At 50.2% G+C, this 18,040-nt stretch overlaps 1 protein-coding gene across 1 annotated transcript in view; it reads left to right on the top strand.

The window, feature by feature from the left end:
• The window catches only part of DHRSX (dehydrogenase/reductase X-linked), a 101,476-nt gene extending 83,993 nt beyond the window's left edge, over positions 1 to 17,483 (top strand). The window contains exons 6-7 of the mRNA XM_052662972.1: positions 139 to 346; positions 16,829 to 17,483. Of these exons, the coding sequence (XP_052518932.1) occupies positions 139 to 346; positions 16,829 to 17,032 (412 nt within the window). The 3' untranslated portion in view covers positions 17,033 to 17,483. The remainder of the gene's footprint in view (positions 1 to 138; positions 347 to 16,828) is intronic.
• Positions 17,484 to 18,040: the final 557 nt, after the last annotated feature.

Genomic DNA, 18,040 nt, shown 5'->3' with positions numbered 1-18,040 from the left:
TCAGCACAGCCCGCTTGACCTCGGGCACGTCTCTAGGCGCCCTCAACCCATGCCTGGCGCTGTTGTCCACGGCTGGGCCAGGGCAGTGTCGGCATCCAGACGCCCGGGTCTCACAGCCTCTCCTCTTTGCTTCTGCAGTACCAGCTACTCGGCACACGCAGCCTATGCCCAGAGCAAGCTGGCCCTGGTGCTGTTCACCTACCACCTGCAGGCGCTGCTGACCGCCCGGGGCGTCCCCGTGACCGCCAGCGTGGCCGACCCCGGCGTGGTGGACACCGACCTCTACAGACACGTCTTCTGGGGCACCCGGCTCGTCAAGAAGCTCCTGGGCTGGTGGCTTTTTAAGGTAAAGGCCGCGATGCTCGGGGTGTTGCTCTGGTCCGCGGGCAGATCTGGCTTTAACCTCGTTGACACCACTGTGTTACTGATTCCAGGCTCCGCATCTTTCTCTGTTCATCCGTTGATGGACATTGAGGTTGCTTTCATGTCTCAGCGATAGTAAATAGTGCTGCGATGAACCCTGGGGTGCGCGTGTCTTTTCTAATTATCATTTTCTCCAGATATATGCCCCAGCAGCGGGATCACAGGATCGTATGATCGCTCTGTTTCTAGTTTTTTGCAAACACTCCATACCGTTTTCCATAATGCCTGTGCAAGTATACATTGCCACCAAAACTGCTGTGAAGGTTGAGTTACAGCTATCTTTTCTAAACATGGCTTTCTTCAGATATATTCCTAGCAGTAAGATTGCAGGGTCAGATGGTGGATGTATTGTTAATGTTTTTTTCTTTAAGGAACCTCCATACTGTACTGGTAAAGAATCAGCTGGTAAAGAATCCACCTGGAATGCGGGAGATCCCTGGGTTAGATCCCTGGATCAGGAAGATCCCCTGGAGAAGGGAAAGGCTACCTATTTCAGTATTCTGGCCTGGAGAATTCCATGGACTGTATATTCATGGGGCCGCAAAGAATCGGACACAGCTGAGCGACTTTCGCTTCATTTCCGTCTGACCAGTGTGAGGTGTCCCCTCATTGGAGTTTTGATTTGCGTTTCTTTAGTAACCAGCGACGCTGAGCATCTTTTCATGTACCCGAGGGCCGTCCGTGTGTCTTTGTTTGCAGAGATGTCTGTTGGGATCTTCCGTGTGATTTTCTCTTTAGGATAAATTCTCGAGAAGGAGTTTGTTTAGCTAGAGGATGTGCTCTGTGAGTTAGACGCTGAGTCGTGTCCGACTCTCTGTGACCCCATGGACTGTAGCCCGCCAGGCTCCTCTGTCCGTGCGATTCTCCAGGCAGGAATACTGGAGTGGGCTGCCATGCTCTCGTCCAGGGGATCTTCCCCACCCAGGGATCGAACCCGGGTCTCCTGCATTGCAGGTGGATTGCTTATAGTCTGAGCCACCAGGGCGGCCCCTAGCTAAGGGACACAGACATGGAATACGGGGACCCCAACCTCCCACAACACGTCTGCTGGTGTGCGTGTAGAACGGTGTCCCCAGCCCATATGCAGTGTGTGTAGGTCTCCACGTTTGTCGCTGTTACCAGTCAGGTTGTGTCTTTGCTGCGCAGTCATGTGGCTTCTTGCTGGAATCACATCCCTCCTCGAGCTGTGATCTTTTCCGTGGGAGGTGCTGACTCCCCGAGGGGAGTCGGGTAAATCACCCACCTCCGCAGTCCTGGCAGGTGCGCAGAATTCATTTCGTCCTCTCTGTGGGAATCTCACAGATTAGCAACCGCGATGGTCAGAGCTCTGGAGGGGCGGGGTGGACGCTGTCAGTGACTGTGACTGTCGCCACTTCTCCGCCTCCGGGTTCCCCTCGGTCCGGAATTCCGGGACCACCCACGGAGCTCAGATTCTGGCAGATGTGAAGAAGCAGAGGCGACTGTCCCCAGCAAGCAGCCGGCAGCAGCTGTAATCGCATGTCCGTCACCGGGACAGCAAAACCCGCCTCGCCTGTATCACCCGCTTCCCCTCTCTGGTTCCATTTGAAATCTCATTTCTTCTTGTGAATGAGACGTGGGTGCTGTGCTATGTCGCTCAGTGCGTCTGACTCTTTGTGACCCCGTGGACTGTAGCCCGCCAGGCTCCTCTGTCCATAAAAATACTGGAGTGGGCTGCCGTGTCCTTCTCCAGGGGATCTTCCCGACCCAGGGATGGAACCTGGGTCTCTCGCACTGCAGGCGGATTCTTAACCTCTGAGCCACCAGGGAAGCGCCAATCTCTTTGTGTTTACCGTTTGTCAACAACACACTAGTAGTTGCCGTGGGCATCTTCTGTCCACCTCTGCAAGGATTCAACCAAGCGCTGCTACGGCTGCAGACCTTCCACATTCCCTGAAAGGGGCTCAGCGTGGACAGCAGACAGGAAAGACTGCTCCGGGAAAGACTGGCAGGACAGGTCTTCAGAGGGCTGGGTATTCTCAGGAGCCCATTTCATGAGCTCGGTTATTTCATCTCCTCATAGCTAGAAAAGCACTGACAAGTCCTGCATGGTGGTGACCGCTCCCCGTGACGAGCAGAAACCTTGCGTAAAATAATACGTGTACTGACCTTCCCCCACTTGGCTCTTTGGAGCAGTATCTCAGAGCTATCTCAAGTGCTGTCTGCTGGCCCGCAGTTCTCATTTTGCCTGAAATAAAGCTTAACTGCCAGTTCTCACATTGTGCATTTATTTTTTTGAGTTCAGCGCTTCTCGACTGACCAGATTATGTTTCTAAACCACCTTTTAGATGATTTTTACAAATAGGGAAAAAACCCATTGTAGCATGAAGAGGTCTCCTTCTGTTTAATCATTTGCTCATATTTCCCTATGTTTAGGCGGTGGTTACGTTTTTACAAGTGGTATCTTGTTGTAGTTCAGTCGCTCAGTCGTGTCTGACTCTGTGACCCCGTGGACCGCAGCACGCCAGGCCTCCCTGTCCATCCCCAACTCCCGGAGCTTGCTCAAACCCATGCCCATCGAGTCAGTGATGCCATCCAACCATCTCATCCTCTGTCGTCCCCTTTTCCTCCTGCCTTCAATCTTTCCCAGCATCAGGGTCTTTTCCAGTGAGTCAGCTCTTTGCATCAGGTGGCCAAAGGATTGGAGTTTCAGCTTCAGCATCAGTCCTTCCAGTGAATATTCAGGACTGATCTCCTTTATGATGGACTGGTTGGATCTCCTTGCAGTCCAAGGGACTCTCAAGCGTCTTCTGCAACACCACAGTTCAAAAGCATCAGTTTTTTGGTTCTCAGCCTTCTTTGCGGTGCAACTCTCGTATCCATACATGACTACGGGAAAAAGCATAGCTTTGACTAGAGTATACTATACTATACCTGTAATATGCTATAATATGTTTTATGACTATATAAGTATCAGTATACTTACTTATAAGTGTATATGACTGTACGCTTATATGATTATGCTGGTGCTAAGTCACGTCAGTCGTGTCCGACTCTGTGCGACCCCAAAGACGGCAGCTCGTCAGGCTCCCCCCTCCCTGGGATTCTCCAGGCAAGAACACTGGAGTGGGTTGCCATTTCCTTCTCCAATAGTAATATAATAATATGTATATGACTCTACTATAATCATCTCATCTGAACAAATCTAACAGGAGGGGGAATTTTTAACTTACTTTAGGGAGCGTCGAGATTTCAGATGCTGCTGTTCCTTATCTGAAAGTAAGCCATCTTTCACTTTGCCCACCTTTTTCTTGATGCTTGTGATATTGTGGTCTATGATAAATGCATGTATTTGGGTTTTGGGGTTTTTTTTTTTTTTTGGTCCCTTTTTCTGCCTCAGCCCTCCTAAAACCCTTGGAATTTCCCAAGTGCTGAGATCCTGAAAGACTCCCCTTGTTATGTAAATGTGTGACCTTTGGGACTTGCCCTAGGGTGGGGGTTGGTTGCCGAGGCAACCAACTGGCCTTTAAAGGGTGGGACTTTTCAGTCTTAACCCTCTGACCTCCAGGGAGAGGGGGGCTGGAGATTGAATTCATCACCTATGCCTGGTATTTTGGGGCTTCGCCAGGTGGCTCTGCCTGTAGTGCAGGAGACAGGGGTTCATACCTGAATCTGGAAGATCTCCTGGAGGAGGGCATGGCAACCCCACTCCAGTGTTCTTGACTGGAGAATCCCATGGACAGAGGAGCCAGGCGGGGATACAGTGCACAGGGTCGCAAAGAGTCAGACACTGCTGAATGGACTCGGCACGCATGCATTCACACACTTAGATTTGTCTCCTGGGGGAGGTCACAGTTTATCACCCTGCACGTGGTTGAGAGCTGCCCACGTTGAGGTATGTCAGAGTAGATTATTGACCCCTGTCCTTGTGAAGTCCTCCACCCGCACCCATGAAGTGGTTCAGATCCTTTCTCTGGGGTAGGAATGCGCGGGTTCTTTCTGGTTTTTTGCTGTTCCTGCAGGTTTGGTCTTCCGCAGACCGCCATTTCTCTTTCTGTTGGGAACATCAGAGGCAGTGGGATTATAAGACTAGAAGGGCCTCCTATGTCAATGCTTCCTGGGAATTCCGTTTGGATTTAGAAGACCGTTTTTCCAGTGCACAGTCTCAGCGCTGAGAATTCAACATGATTTTGTTTTTCATTCGCTCAATCCCTTCCGACTTTCTGCGACCCTATGGACGGAAGCATGCCAGGCTTCCCTGTCCTTCACCAACTCGCAGAGCCTTCTCAAACGCATGTCCATTTAAACTCAGTGACGCCATGTAAAAATCTCATCCTCTGTCGTCCCCTTCTCCTCTTGCCTTCAATCTTTCCCAGGATCAGGGTCTTTTTGAATGAGACAGTTCTTCCCATCAGGTGGCCAAAGGATTGGAGTTTCAGCTTCAGCATCGGTCCTTCCAAAGAATATTCAGGACTGATTTCCTTTAGGTTGGACTGGTTGGATCTCCTTGCAGTCCAAGGGACTCTCAAGCATCTTCTTCAACACCACGGTTCAAAAGCATCAATTCTTTGGCACTCAGCTTTCTTTACAGTCCAACTCTCACATCCATACATTAGAAATAACCATAGCTTTGGCTAGACGGATCTTTGTTGGCAAAGTAATGTCTCTGCTTTTTCATATGCTATCTAGGTTGGTCATAGCTTTCCTTCCAAGGAGCAAGCGTCTTTTAATTTCATGGCTGCAGCCACCATCTGCAGGGATTTTGGAGCCCAAGAGAATAAAGTTTCTCACTGTTTCCAGATGCTTTGCACCTTCTTTACGCACGTTAAGCGCTGGAGTATTTAGTCTTTGCCAGCTTGAGTCAACTGCTGGGTGCTTGCATCCTGGAGCAGGAAACGGGGCTAGCTGTGTTTTAATGAGCATTTTCCGAAACACCCTGTGGTTCAGCAGTCTCCGTGGGATTACTTCGCATCTGAACGTTGCCTTTTTGGACACGTCTGCTCGTCACGTTTCCCCTTTCGTTTAGGGGGTGTCTGTTTCTGTTGTGGTTTGATCACTAAGCTGTGTCCCACTCACCGTGACCCTAAGGAATCGCGGCACGCCAGGCTTCCCTGTCCTTCACTGTCTCCTGGAGTTTGCTCAAACTCATGTCCAGTGAGTTGGTGATGTTTAGCCTTTCTCTCTCTTTTTTTTTTTTTTTTTTTGATGAAACTTTATGTGTTTATTAAAATGTTGGAGCTGTAAGTTGATTTCCAGAGTTGTGTTCGTTTCAGGAGTACGACAAGGTGAACCGTTTATGAATATGCGTGTATCCAATCTCTCTTTAGACTGTTGGCCATCTAGATCGATTCGGAATATCCAGTGGAGTTCCCTGTGCCGCACAGCAGGTCCTTTGTAGTTATCCGTCTTATATATCCTAGTGTGTATATGTCAGTTTCCATCTCCCAATTCATCCCTCGCTCCTTTACCCCCAAGTAACCATCAGTTTGTTTTCTGTGTCTGCGACTCTATTTCGGTTTTGGAAAAATGTTCATTTGTACCCTTTCTTTATTAAGATCCCCCATATCTGTGATATCGTATGGTATTTGTCTTTTTCTGTCTGGCTGACCTTACGTATTATAACCATCTCTGCATCCACCTGTGTTGGTGCAAATGGCATGATCGCATTCTTTTCTGTGGCTGGCTGATACTCCATGCGTGTGCAGTCACCATATCCTCTTTATCCATTCATCTGCCGGTGGATATCCACGTTGTTTCCATGCATGTGGCTGTTGGAAACATTCAGTTCAGTTCAGTTCAGTCGCTCAGTCGTGTCCGACTCTCTGCGACCCCATGAATCCCAGCACGCCAGGCCTCCCTGTCCATCACCAACTCCCAGAGTCCACTCAAACTCACGTCCATCGAGTCGGTAATGCCATCCAGCCGTCTCATCCTCTGTCGTCCCCTTCTCCTCCTGCCCCCAATCCCTCCCAGCATCAAAGTCTTTTCTAATGAGTCAACTCTTGGCATGAGGTGGCCAAAGTACTGGAGTTTCGGCTTTAGCATCATTCCTTCCAAAGAAATCCCAGGGCTGATCTCCTTTAGGATGGACTGGTTGGATCTCCTTGCAGTCCAAGGGACTCTCAAGAGTCCTCTCCAACACCACAGTTCAAAAGCATCAATTCTTCAGCGCTCAGCCTTCTTCACAGTCCAACTCTCACATCCATACATGACCACTGTGAAGACCATAGCCTTGACTAGGCAGACCTAAGTCAGCAAAGTAATGTCTCTGCTTTTCAACATGCTATCTAGGTTGGTCATAAGTTGTTAAATATTAGGCTTTCTCTTTTGGATTCACCCCCGTTTGTTTATTCTGACTGCTAATTTGTGTCTTTCACGTATGTTGCCGATACTCTTTTCCACTGTATTTTCTGTTTCAAGAAGATACAAAGCAGTAATATTGGAGAGTCATAACCAATGATATTAGAACATAGGAGGAAAATATTCTGGAGATGGAGAAACCAAAAAATAGATATACTAATATTTATCTGTATCTGTATCTGGAGACACATGCATAAACAGATATATGTACATGGAAAAGGGGCTTCACAGGTGGCACAGTGATAAAAAATCCCCCAGCCAATGCAGGCGACTTGGATTTAATCCCTAAGTTGGGGAGATCCCCTGGAAAAGGAAATGGCAACCCACTCTATTATTCTTGCCTGGAGAATCCCATGGACAGAGGAGCCTGGCGGGCCACAGTCCATGGGGTCACAGAGAGAGTCGGACTCACCTGAGCACACACGCAACCATATACTATACGAGTTACTTCCCTAGATGCATGCGTATGTGTATGACTTGTGTGAATTCTCAAAAGGGTGTGCCCTTGATCCCTGGACAGTGGGGGGAGTCTGTAGGACTGACGTGTCTTTGTGTCCCTTTACGTCATTTAGTGACATTCTTTTTAGTCCGTCCCCTACGTACAAACGAGTTCCATTCCAGGAGCACGTCCCTACGTCCTATTTGTGAGTCCAACAGAGTTAGCCGGGGTACCCAACTAACCCAGTCGGCTGAATAGTTCTGTACTGTCTTAGCTTTATAGTTCTTTTCACACAAAAAATACACAAAAAGCAAACACAAGATAAACATTTTCAATCTTATAGTACGGTACCGTGAGAAGGACAGTCGTCCAGGGCAACAGCTGGCACACAGGGGCTGGCATCGACAGAATCAGGCAAGAGGAGTTAGTGACCGAGCAGGAGGAGGCGGTGGGAGACGGCAGGGCTGAAGAACTGTCAGCAGAGTACACGGAGGGTGAGCTGCAGTGTCACTCACGCCTGAGCCTGATGGAACGCACCTTCACATCTTTGCGAGTTTGCAACTTGAGAGTTCGCGTGTAGAGGACTTCCCTGGTACCTCACTCTGAAACCTCTATTCTGCACCTTACCAAAAACCGTGGACTTGATTCCAAGTTCAGAGCCAGTTCCCGGAGCATGGCAGTTTTTCCCTTGGAAAAAAAAAATGATAGGTTGATACATTTATGAAGATGAGACGCTTAATTAGTTTTTTAAAAGTAGTTTTCTTTATTTATTGGCCACGCTGGGTCTTCATTCCTGTGTGGAATTTTCTGCAGCTGCACAGAGCAGGGTAACTCTCCAGTTGAGGTGCTTGAGGGCTTCTCAAGGTGGTGCCTTCTGTTACTGCCGAGCACAGGCTCTGAGACACAGGTTCAGTAGTTGCGGTGGCTTAGTTGCTCTGTGGCACGCGGGATCTTCCCAGACCGGGGATGGAACATGAATATCCTGCATTGGCTGGTGGATTCTTTACCACCGAGCCTCGAGGGAAACCCTTATATGGTTCTTTCCACGAGCGAATCGAGACCGTTCCATCGATCACTGCCGGCAGCTGGGTGACGTCTCACGCACGCCCTCTGCACAGAGCGCCGAAGACAGTTAATGAGGCGTGGAGCAGGCATGTCCCATGATTGTGCCAGGAACTCCCCTGCTCCTGACTCTGTGGCTTCCTCAGCCATCCTCTCGAGCCCTAAGAGGAGGAATATGGCAGTAATGATCTGCGCTTGTGTTGAGGGCAGAACGCAGACAGTGTGGTCCTCAGAGTGGAGCTGAAGGCTGAGCTTAGGCCACAAAGGAGGCTGAGCACCGAAGAGTTGATAGTTTCAAACTGTGGTGCTGGAGAAGACTCTTGGACTGCAAGGAGATCCAGCCAGTCCATCCTAAAGGAAATCAAGCATGAATGCTCACTCGAAGGACTGATGCTAAAGCTCCAATACTTTGGCCACCTCGTGTGAAGAGCCAACTCACTGGAAAAGACCTCGATGCTGGGAAAGATTGAAGGCGGGAGGAGAAGGGGACGACAGAGGATGAGATGGCTGAATGGCACCATCAACTCAATGGACAGGAGATTGAGCAAACTCCAGGAGACGGTGAAGGACAGGAAAGCCTGGCGTGTTGCAGCCCATGGGGTCACAAAGAGTCAGACACAACTGAAGAACAATCCAAGGGTCCAAGAAGCCTGAGTTAGGCTCAGACCATGGGTGATGCAGAAATAGCTCAAGATGGGGGTGATCACACCGAGGAAACCAGAACTGAAAGAGACACATGTACCCCAATGTTCATCGCAGCACTGTTTATAATAGCCAGGACATGGAAACAACCTAGATGTCCATCAGCAGATGAATGGATAAGAAAGCTGTGGTCCATATACACAATGGAGTACTATTCAGCCATTAAAAAGAATTCATTTGAATCAGTTCTGATGAGATGGATGAAACTGGAGCCGATTATACAGAGTGAAGTAAGCCAGAAAGAAAAACACCAATACAGTATACTAACACATATATATGGAATTTAGAAAGATGGCAATGACGACCCTGTATGCAAGACAGGAAAAAAGACGCAGCTGTCTATAACGGACTTTTGGACTCAGAGGGAGAGGGAGAGGGTGGGATGATATGGGAGAATGGCATTCTAACATGTATACTATCATGTAAGAATTGAATCGCTAGTCTATGTCTGATGCAGGATACAGCATGCTTGGGGCTGGTGCATGGGGATGACCCACAGAGATGTTATGGGGAGGGAGGTGGGAGGGGGGTTCATGTTTGGGAACACATGTAAGAATTAAAGATTTTAAAATTAAAAAAAAAAAAAGATGGGGGTGATCATACTGTCACTGCCCCCTTCTCATTGGGGTCCCCATCTGAACCCCTGACCCCCTGATAATGATCTGATATCCCCCTTTCTCGAGTCTCCTCAGGATACCTGGTTCCAGCTCCAGTCTGGACACAGGAGAGCCCAAGCTTGCCATTGCTCACTTGCAGTGAGTGGCTTAGATTTTGGGGCTACACCCTATCCAGGGATGCCACATACTTGATGCCAGCAGTGACGTAGAATCAGATGCTTCCAGCCTCTGGAGCATCCCATGGACCACAGCCCACAGAGCATCCATGGGCCACAGTCCACAGAGCATCCATGGGCCACAGCCCACAGAGCATCCATGGACCACAGCCCACAGAGCATCCATGGACCACAGCCCACAGAGCATCCATGGACCACAGTCTACAGAGCATCCCATGGACCACAGTCTACAGAGCATCCCATGGGCCACAGTCTACAGTGCATCCCATGAACCATAGTCTACAGGGCATCCCATGGACCACAGTCTACAGAGCATCCATGGACCACAGCCCACAGAGCATCCATGGACCACAGTCTACAGAGCATCCCATGGACCACAGTCTACAGAGCATCCCATGGGCCACAGTCTACAGAGCATCCCATGGGCCACAGTCTACAGTGCATCCCATGAACCATAGTCTACAGAGCATCCATGGCCCACAGCCCACACAGCATCCTATGGATCACGGCCCACAGAGCATCCATGGACCACAGCCCACAGAGCATCCATGGACCACAGCCCACAGAGCATCCATGGCCCACAGCCCACACAGCATCCTATGGATCACAGCCCACAGAGCATCCATGGACCACAGCCCACAGAGCATCCATGGACCACAGCCCACACAGCATCCATGGACCACAGCCCACACAGCATCCTATGGATCACAGCCCACAGAGCATCCATGGACCACAGCCCACAGAGCATCCATGGACCACAGTCTACAGAGCATCCATGGACCACAGTCTACAGAGCATCCATGGACCACAGTCTACAGAGCATCCATGGATCACACCCCACAGAGCATCCATGGACCACAGCCCACAGAGCATCCATGGACCACAGCCCACAGAGCATCCATGGACCACAGCCCACAGAGCATCCATGGATCACACCCCACAGAGCATCCTGTGGACCACAGCCCACAGAGCATCCATGGACCACAGCCCACAGAGCATCCATGGACCACAGCCCACAGAGCATCCATGGACCACAGCCCACACAGCATCCTATGGATCACAGCCCACACAGCATCCTATGGATCACAGCCCACAGAGCATCCATGGACCACAGCCCACAGAGCATCCATGGACCACAGTCTACAGAGCATCCATGGACCACAGTCTACAGAGCATCCATGGACCACAGTCTACAGAGCATCCATGGATCACACCCCACAGAGCATCCATGGACCACAGCCCACAGAGCATCCTGTGGATCACAGCCTACAGAGCATCCCATGGACCACAGTCTACAGAGCATCTCGTGGACCTCAGCCCACAGAGCATCCATGGACCACAGCCCACAGAGCATCCGTGGACCACAGTCTACAGAGCATCCATGGACCAGAGGGCATGATCCATAGGCAGTGAACCCAGGGTCTGGTTAGAGGCCATTGCAAGCATGGAGAGAGACAGGAGATTGTTTTGAAGATGATTCCAGGACTTCTCTGGTGGTCCAGTGGCTAAGATTCCACGCTCCCAATGCAGGAGGCCTGAGTTCAATCCCTGGTCAGAGAATTAGATTTCACATACCTCAGCCTAATTCATGTGCCACAACGAAAGATGCCCCATGCCACAAGTAAGACCTGGTGCAGATAAATAAATAAATGTGTGTGTGTGCGCATACACAGGTGTGCATGCACTCAGGCACTCAGTCATGTCCGACTCTGTGTGACCCCATGGACTGTAGCCCACCAGGCTCCTCTGTCCATGGGATTGTCCAGGCAAGAATACTGGAGTGGGTTGCCATTTCTTTCTCAAGGGCCTCTTCGTGACCCAGGGATCAAGCCCACGTCTCCTGCATTGGCAGGTGATTCTTTAGCACTGAGCCATGGGGAAGACCAAACAGATAAGTAGGAAAAAAAAAAAAAGACCATTCCAGAGAGCACATCATAGTGTCTTGACTCGTTGACCTTGAAAGGTGAAGCAAGGAAGTCTCAGGAGTCATGTGGGGTTTCTGATGCAGGAACACCAGGCTGTGTGTTGGTGCCTGTCTGGGAAATAGGGTACCAGGCAGATGAGAAGTACAGATGGTTTGACCCTGAGGTGTGTCCGTGGGGTATCCGCCTCCAGTGCCAGCTGGGCTGGTGAGAGCATGTGTCTGCAACTCAGAGAAACACACAGAAAGTGCAGCTTTCAGGGATTCCAGCAGAGACACAAGAGACTTGTCAGGGAACATGCCCATCCTGATTCAGGATGACGGTGGGGAGGGTTGGGGTCTCCAGAAGAACCAAAATCTGGCCATCCTGTGCACCCTCCCGCTCCCTTGCCCTCCCTCTACTCTGCCCCTCATCTTTGTAATTTCTTAATTCTGGATGATGGCATCTCCTAAGATTGTTGTGAGCGGCACTGACATAATATGTGGGAAAGCGTTTCCAACCCTGCAAAGGGCTGTGTAATTATGTAATTATAACACATTCATCTTTCTCTGCAGCACACAGCTCCCAGCTCTGTTGAGCACAGTTTCAATCCCACCCTCTGCTCTCTTTGCTTTTTATTTTGGTTTCTTTTTTCCACGCGCATGTACCCACCCATTGACCCAATGCCCCTTCCTGTTGTGAGCTCCAGGTGCCCGGGAGCTCTTATCTAAACTATCCATCTTGGTATTCAGGGCCACGAAAATACTGTTATTGTCTTAAAGTTGCTCAGTCACGTCTGGCTCTTGGCGACCCTATGGGTTGCAGCACGCCAGGCTTCCCTGTCCTTCACCATCTCCTGGAGTTTACTGAAATTCATGTCCATTGAATCAGTGATGCCATCCAACCATCTCATCCTCTGTCAACTCCTTCTCCTCTCGCCTTCAATCTTTCCCAGCATCAGGGTCTTTTCCAGTGAGTCAGCACTTCACATCAGGTGGCCAAAGGACTGGAGCTTCAGCTTCAGCATCAGTCCTTCCAATGAATATTCAGGACTGATTTCCTTTAGGAGGGGCTGGTTGGATTTCCTTGCAGTCCAAGGGACTCTCAATAGTCTTCTCCAGCTCCAGCACTACAATTCAAAAGTATTAATTGGTCAGCGTTCTGCCTTCTTTATGGAAACACAGGTGACTCTCAGCGTCTCGGACCTTCTCCCTTTCAGGCAGGCGTGATGTGTCACGATCCTCATGGCCGAGACTTGGGACTGTGCCGTCAGACGCGGGGAAGAAGAAATGCATAAAACCGTCCGTTTCATGAGCTGTCAAAACATTTGGGAATTAAAACATTACACATGAAATCGCATTTTCTTCCTCTCTGTCATCTGCCCGAGGCCTGGAAATGTTCTGTAGGTGATCGAGGGCGGCTGTTTTTAGCCCGGCATCTATCATGTGCTTAAGTGGGATAAGTGGATGTGATTAATCCTGCATGAGATGTGTGAGCGCTGAGAATGGCTCCTTTTCAAAAAAAATTTCCCTTTTCTATGTCAGAGAACTCTCTGGATGGTCAAGACCACATTGGGTGAATGTTTTCTGTGTGCATGCAAGGATATGCTTATGTGTGTGTGAATGTGTGTACATGAGGGCATCAGTTCAGTTCAGTTCAGTCGCTCAGTCATGTCCGACTCTTTGCAACCCCATGAACTGCAGCACACCGGGCCTCCCTGTCCATCACCAACTCCTGGAGTTATATGTGTGTAAATGTGAATGTGTGTGTCTGCGTGTAAATGCTTGTGTGTTTTGTATGTATGTGCATATGAATAGTTGCACGTGTGTGAAAATGCATGTCTGTGCCTGGGGGAATATGTGTGTGTGTGAAGGTATGCATGTGAGTGTGTGTGTGTGTGTGCATGTGAATATTTGTGTGAATATTTATCCATATAAATGCGTGTGTCTGCCTGGGTGTATGTATGTGCAGCCTTGTGAATGTGTGCACCTGGATGTGTTTGCATGCATATAAGTGCGTTTGTGTGCATGTGAGTGTGTGTGCATCTGTGTAAATGCATGTGTGTGCCTGAGGATATGTGTATCTGTGTGAATGTGTGTGCCTGGGTGTGTGTCTGCATATAAATGCATTTGTGTGCATGGGTGTGTGTGCATGTGAGTGTGTGTGGTGCATGTGGATATTTGTGTGTCTGTGTGAACACTTGTGCGTCCATATAAATACATTTGTGTGCTTATGGGTTTGTGTGCATGGGTGTGTGTGCATCTGTGTAAATGCATGTGTGTGCCTGAGGGTATGAGTATCCATGTGAACGTGTGTGCCTGGGTGTGTGTCTGCATATAAGTGCATTTGTGTGCATGGGTGTGTGTCATGTGAGTGTGTGGTGCATGTGGATATTTGTGTGTCTGTGTGAACACTTGTGCGTCCATATAAATACATTCGTGTGCTTATGGGTTTGTGTGCATGGGTGTGTGTGCATCTGTGTAAATGCATGTGTGTGCCTGAGGGTATGAGTATCCGTGTGAACGTGTGTGCCTGGGTGTGTGTCTGCATATAAGTGCATTTGTGTACATGGGTGTGTGTGCATGTGAGTGTGTGTGGTGCATGTGGATATTTGTGTGTCTGTGTGAACACTTGTGTGTCCATATAAATACATTCGTGTGCTTATGGGTTTGTGTGCATGGGTGTGTGTGCATCTGTGTAAATGCATGTGTGTGCCTGAGGGTATGTGTATCTGTGTGAATGTGTGTGGGTGTGTGTGCCTGTGCTCATAAATGCATTTGTGTGCATGGGTGTGTGTGCTGTGAGTGTGTGTGCATGTGAATATTTGTGTGTGCATGTGAATACATGTGGGCACTTGGTTGTGTGTGCATTGAGTATATCTGTCTGTTCATGTGTATGTTTGTGCATCCATATGCATGCGTGTGCATGTGAGTGTGTGCATGTGAATATTTGTGTGTCCATATACATGCATCTGTGTGCATGGGGGTGTGTGTGCGTGTGACTGTGTGAGCATGTGAATATTGGCATGTGCATGGGTGTGTGTGTGTGCCCGTGAATGTCTGTGCCTGGGTATATGTGAGTGTGTATGCATGAGGGTGTAGTATGTTTGTGCTTGGGAATCACATCAACAGACAGAATCCCATGACATCTCATCCCTCCTGACTGTACCTGAGTTTCTGGCAAAGTGCCCATCCCAAGTTCATGTCCAGCACACCACAGGCACCATCCCCTAAAACAGCCATCCTTGTGTTCCATTGGACATGCCAATCACAAGGAGTGTTACCCAGATAAGAGGGTTTCCAAGGTGTAGGGGCCAGATAAGAGGGTTTCCAAGGTGTAGGGGAAGTGAAGTGGACCCCTTCCTCCCCAGACAATGCCCGCTGGACGACCCAAAGGAGGCAGCCTCTGAAGACAAGACCGGACACCTCTCAAGACAGCGGAGCCCTGTGGCTACATTAAAGAGGGTCTTTCTCGTGCAAGTGACTCACTCCAGGGGTGAGACAAAGTGGGGGTTCTGGGCACAGACCCCTGGGATTTCAGCCTGGAGAATGACTGACTTAGGAAGCAGGCTCACTCCGGGAGCTGATCTAACCATGTTTTTGCTGTGGAGGTGCAGCGCTCCCTGGTAATCCATCTGACCAAGAACAACAGGATATTTGTCACTATGACTACCCAGGAGATGTTCTTAGCCTATCTCCGTCTAGAAAATGTGACTATGAGGCTGTCTCCAGGCCTCAATCTGTTTCTGGTGATGCTTCCAAAGACAGACTCTTAGAGGCACATGAGAAGGACCAGGGTAGGCCGAGTTGAGTGGATTTTCCAAAGTTTAAGTGACAAGCTCGAGAACGACCGTTACCTTGACAATAAGATAAGGGAGTTTTCTTGATTCCTAAGTGGCTCAGCGGTAAAGAATCTGCCTTCTAATATAGGAAGGAGAGGCAGGTTCAATTCCTGAGTCGGGAAGATCCCCTGGAGGAGGAAATGGCAACCCACTCCAGTATTCTTGTCTGGAGAATCCCCTGGACGGAGGAGCCTGGTGGGCTACAGTCCACAGGGTCACAAAGAATTGGACACGACTTCTAATCCAGTGATCACGCCCAGGCATGAGCCCTAAGCCCAGAAGCTCAGCATGTGTTACATTCCAACCTTCTGCCTTCCACCCAGCATCCACTTTTCTCCCGTCTCTCTAATTCCTTTCAAGCTCCTTTTCAGACTTTCCAGTTCTCATACCGTACCTCCTCCCCTGCTTGGAAAGCAAGGACCTCTCTGCTGTCTGAACATTTCCTCCAAAATTGCTAGAGAGCACGCGTTCAACCCTGAGGCTGAACCGCCATCTGCTTTGACCCAGTCAGTTGGCATTCTGGTTTCACAGAGCCTGCACTGCATGGCAGGAATCAACCCAACCTTGTGAATCAACTCTGCATGCATGCTAAGTTGCTTCAAGTGGGTCCGACTCCTTGCAACCCCATGGACTGTAACCTCCCAGGCTCCTCTGTCCGTGGGATTCTTCAGGCAAGGATATGGGAGTGGGTGCAGCCCACTGGAGTGGGTAGCCATGCCCTTCTGCAGAGGATCTTCCCAACCCAGGGATCGAACCTGCATCTCTTACAGTCTCCCGCGTCTCTTACACTCTCCTGCATTGACAGGCAGGTTCTTTACCACTAGTACCACCTGGGAAGCCTCAGAAATCAACTATACTTCAATAAAATGAATTAAAAAAAAAAAAAGAACTGGAGTCTTGAGTATTTAAACTCAGGGTTTGTGCCCAGAACCCACACTTTGTCTCACCCCTGCAGTGAGTCACATCCATGAGAAAGACCTTTTTTATTGCAGCCACAGAGCTCTGCTCTCTTGAGATGTATCCAGCCTTCTCTTTAGAGTCTGCTTCCTTTGGTCATCCAGAGCAATGGGGGTGTAACACGTACAGGTAACATGTAACACATACAGGCTATTTGCATGTGTGTGTGGGAATGCATGAGAACAACGTGGAAACACAACCCACAAGGATGCACCATTGCGAGGTCACAGAGTGCCAGCTCCCCCAGCCTTGGCCAGCCAGGCTTGAGTTGATGAGTCGATGGGCCCCCGGTAAGGGGCCTTGTGTCTCCCTCTTGATGTCTGTGGGCTCCCGAGACCCTGTGTCCCTGCTCTGACAGTTAGCATCTTCCTCTGTGTTTCTTCTCCCTGCAGACCCCAGACGAGGGAGCCTGGACCTCCGTCTATGCCGCAGTCACCCCAGCCCTGGAAGGTCTCGGTGGCCGCTATCTCTACAACGAGAGGGAGACCCGGTCTCTTGAGGCCACGTACGACCCGGAGCTTCAGCGGCAGCTCTGGGCCAGAAGCTGCCAGTTAACAGGCATCACCGATGTGACCCGGGAGACCTTCGGCGAGTAGCGGGCTGCCGGGAAGACTGTGGTCCGACCCAGGGAACATCACGGTTGGTGCCACACTTGCAGGTCTGATTGTGCTGAACCACATCTCTCCATCACCTTCATCCCCCCGATGCTCCGGGTCCTGTCTCCCCCCAGGGTCTCTTGTCATGACCCGGGAGACCTTCGGTGGGCAGCGGCCTGCCAGGAAGACCATGGTCCAATGGGGAACACCACGGTCTGTGCCGCCCTCACAGGTGTGTTTCAGCTGGACCACATCTCTCCATCACCCTCATCTCCCCAACCCTCCGGGCCCTCTGTATACCCGCCCCCAGGTCTCCCATCAAGACCAGGGAGCTCACAGAAAAGAGGAACGCTGAGTGGACCCCTGAGCTGGTGTGGTTCTCAGCCATGCATCCTGTGATCCCTGCTAAGTGTCCAGTTGTACTGGGTGCTCTGAGTCATTAAATCTTGCAAGCCTCATGGACAGTGTCCCTTTCCTAAGTGCAGAGGCGCTGTGGAACCCTGGGGTAGACATGTTTCGGGTGAAACAGGCACTTTCAAGGGAAGTCCAGTAGCTACGAGGATGTCCTGCGTTCCCGTCTGTCTCACGCCTGAACCGTGCCAGAGATGCATCTCTGATTCCTGGCTCCCAGAAAGGGAGACGCTTTGAGCCTTCCTTCTTTACTGTCTTGCTCAAGGGTCACATGACCCCGCATCATCTTCAGGAGGACTGGCTCCTAGGGGCTAACCTGTGGCCCCCAGGGTTCCCACCAGGGGTCTCACCCCACCACTCATGGAAGGACGGTCTCCTGAGGGCTAGGTAATTCTGTAGGACACGTGACACCACGGGAGCCCGGAACACCAGTCCCCATGGGGCTCTCTAGGACACAGATGTGGACAGGATGTGGGCGTCTGGACCACTCCACCACCTTTTAGGGTCTCGGTCGTAGAACGGCAGCTTTGCAGTCCACTCACCCTTCAGTGGGCACACGAAACCTCTCTCCTGCTCTCTGCCCTTCCGTTCATCATC

This window comes from Budorcas taxicolor, chromosome X, assembly GCF_023091745.1.
Source record: "Budorcas taxicolor isolate Tak-1 chromosome X, Takin1.1, whole genome shotgun sequence".
Taxonomy (NCBI): Eukaryota; Metazoa; Chordata; class Mammalia; order Artiodactyla; family Bovidae; genus Budorcas; species Budorcas taxicolor.
This window is presented reverse-complemented; position numbering and strand designations above follow the sequence as displayed.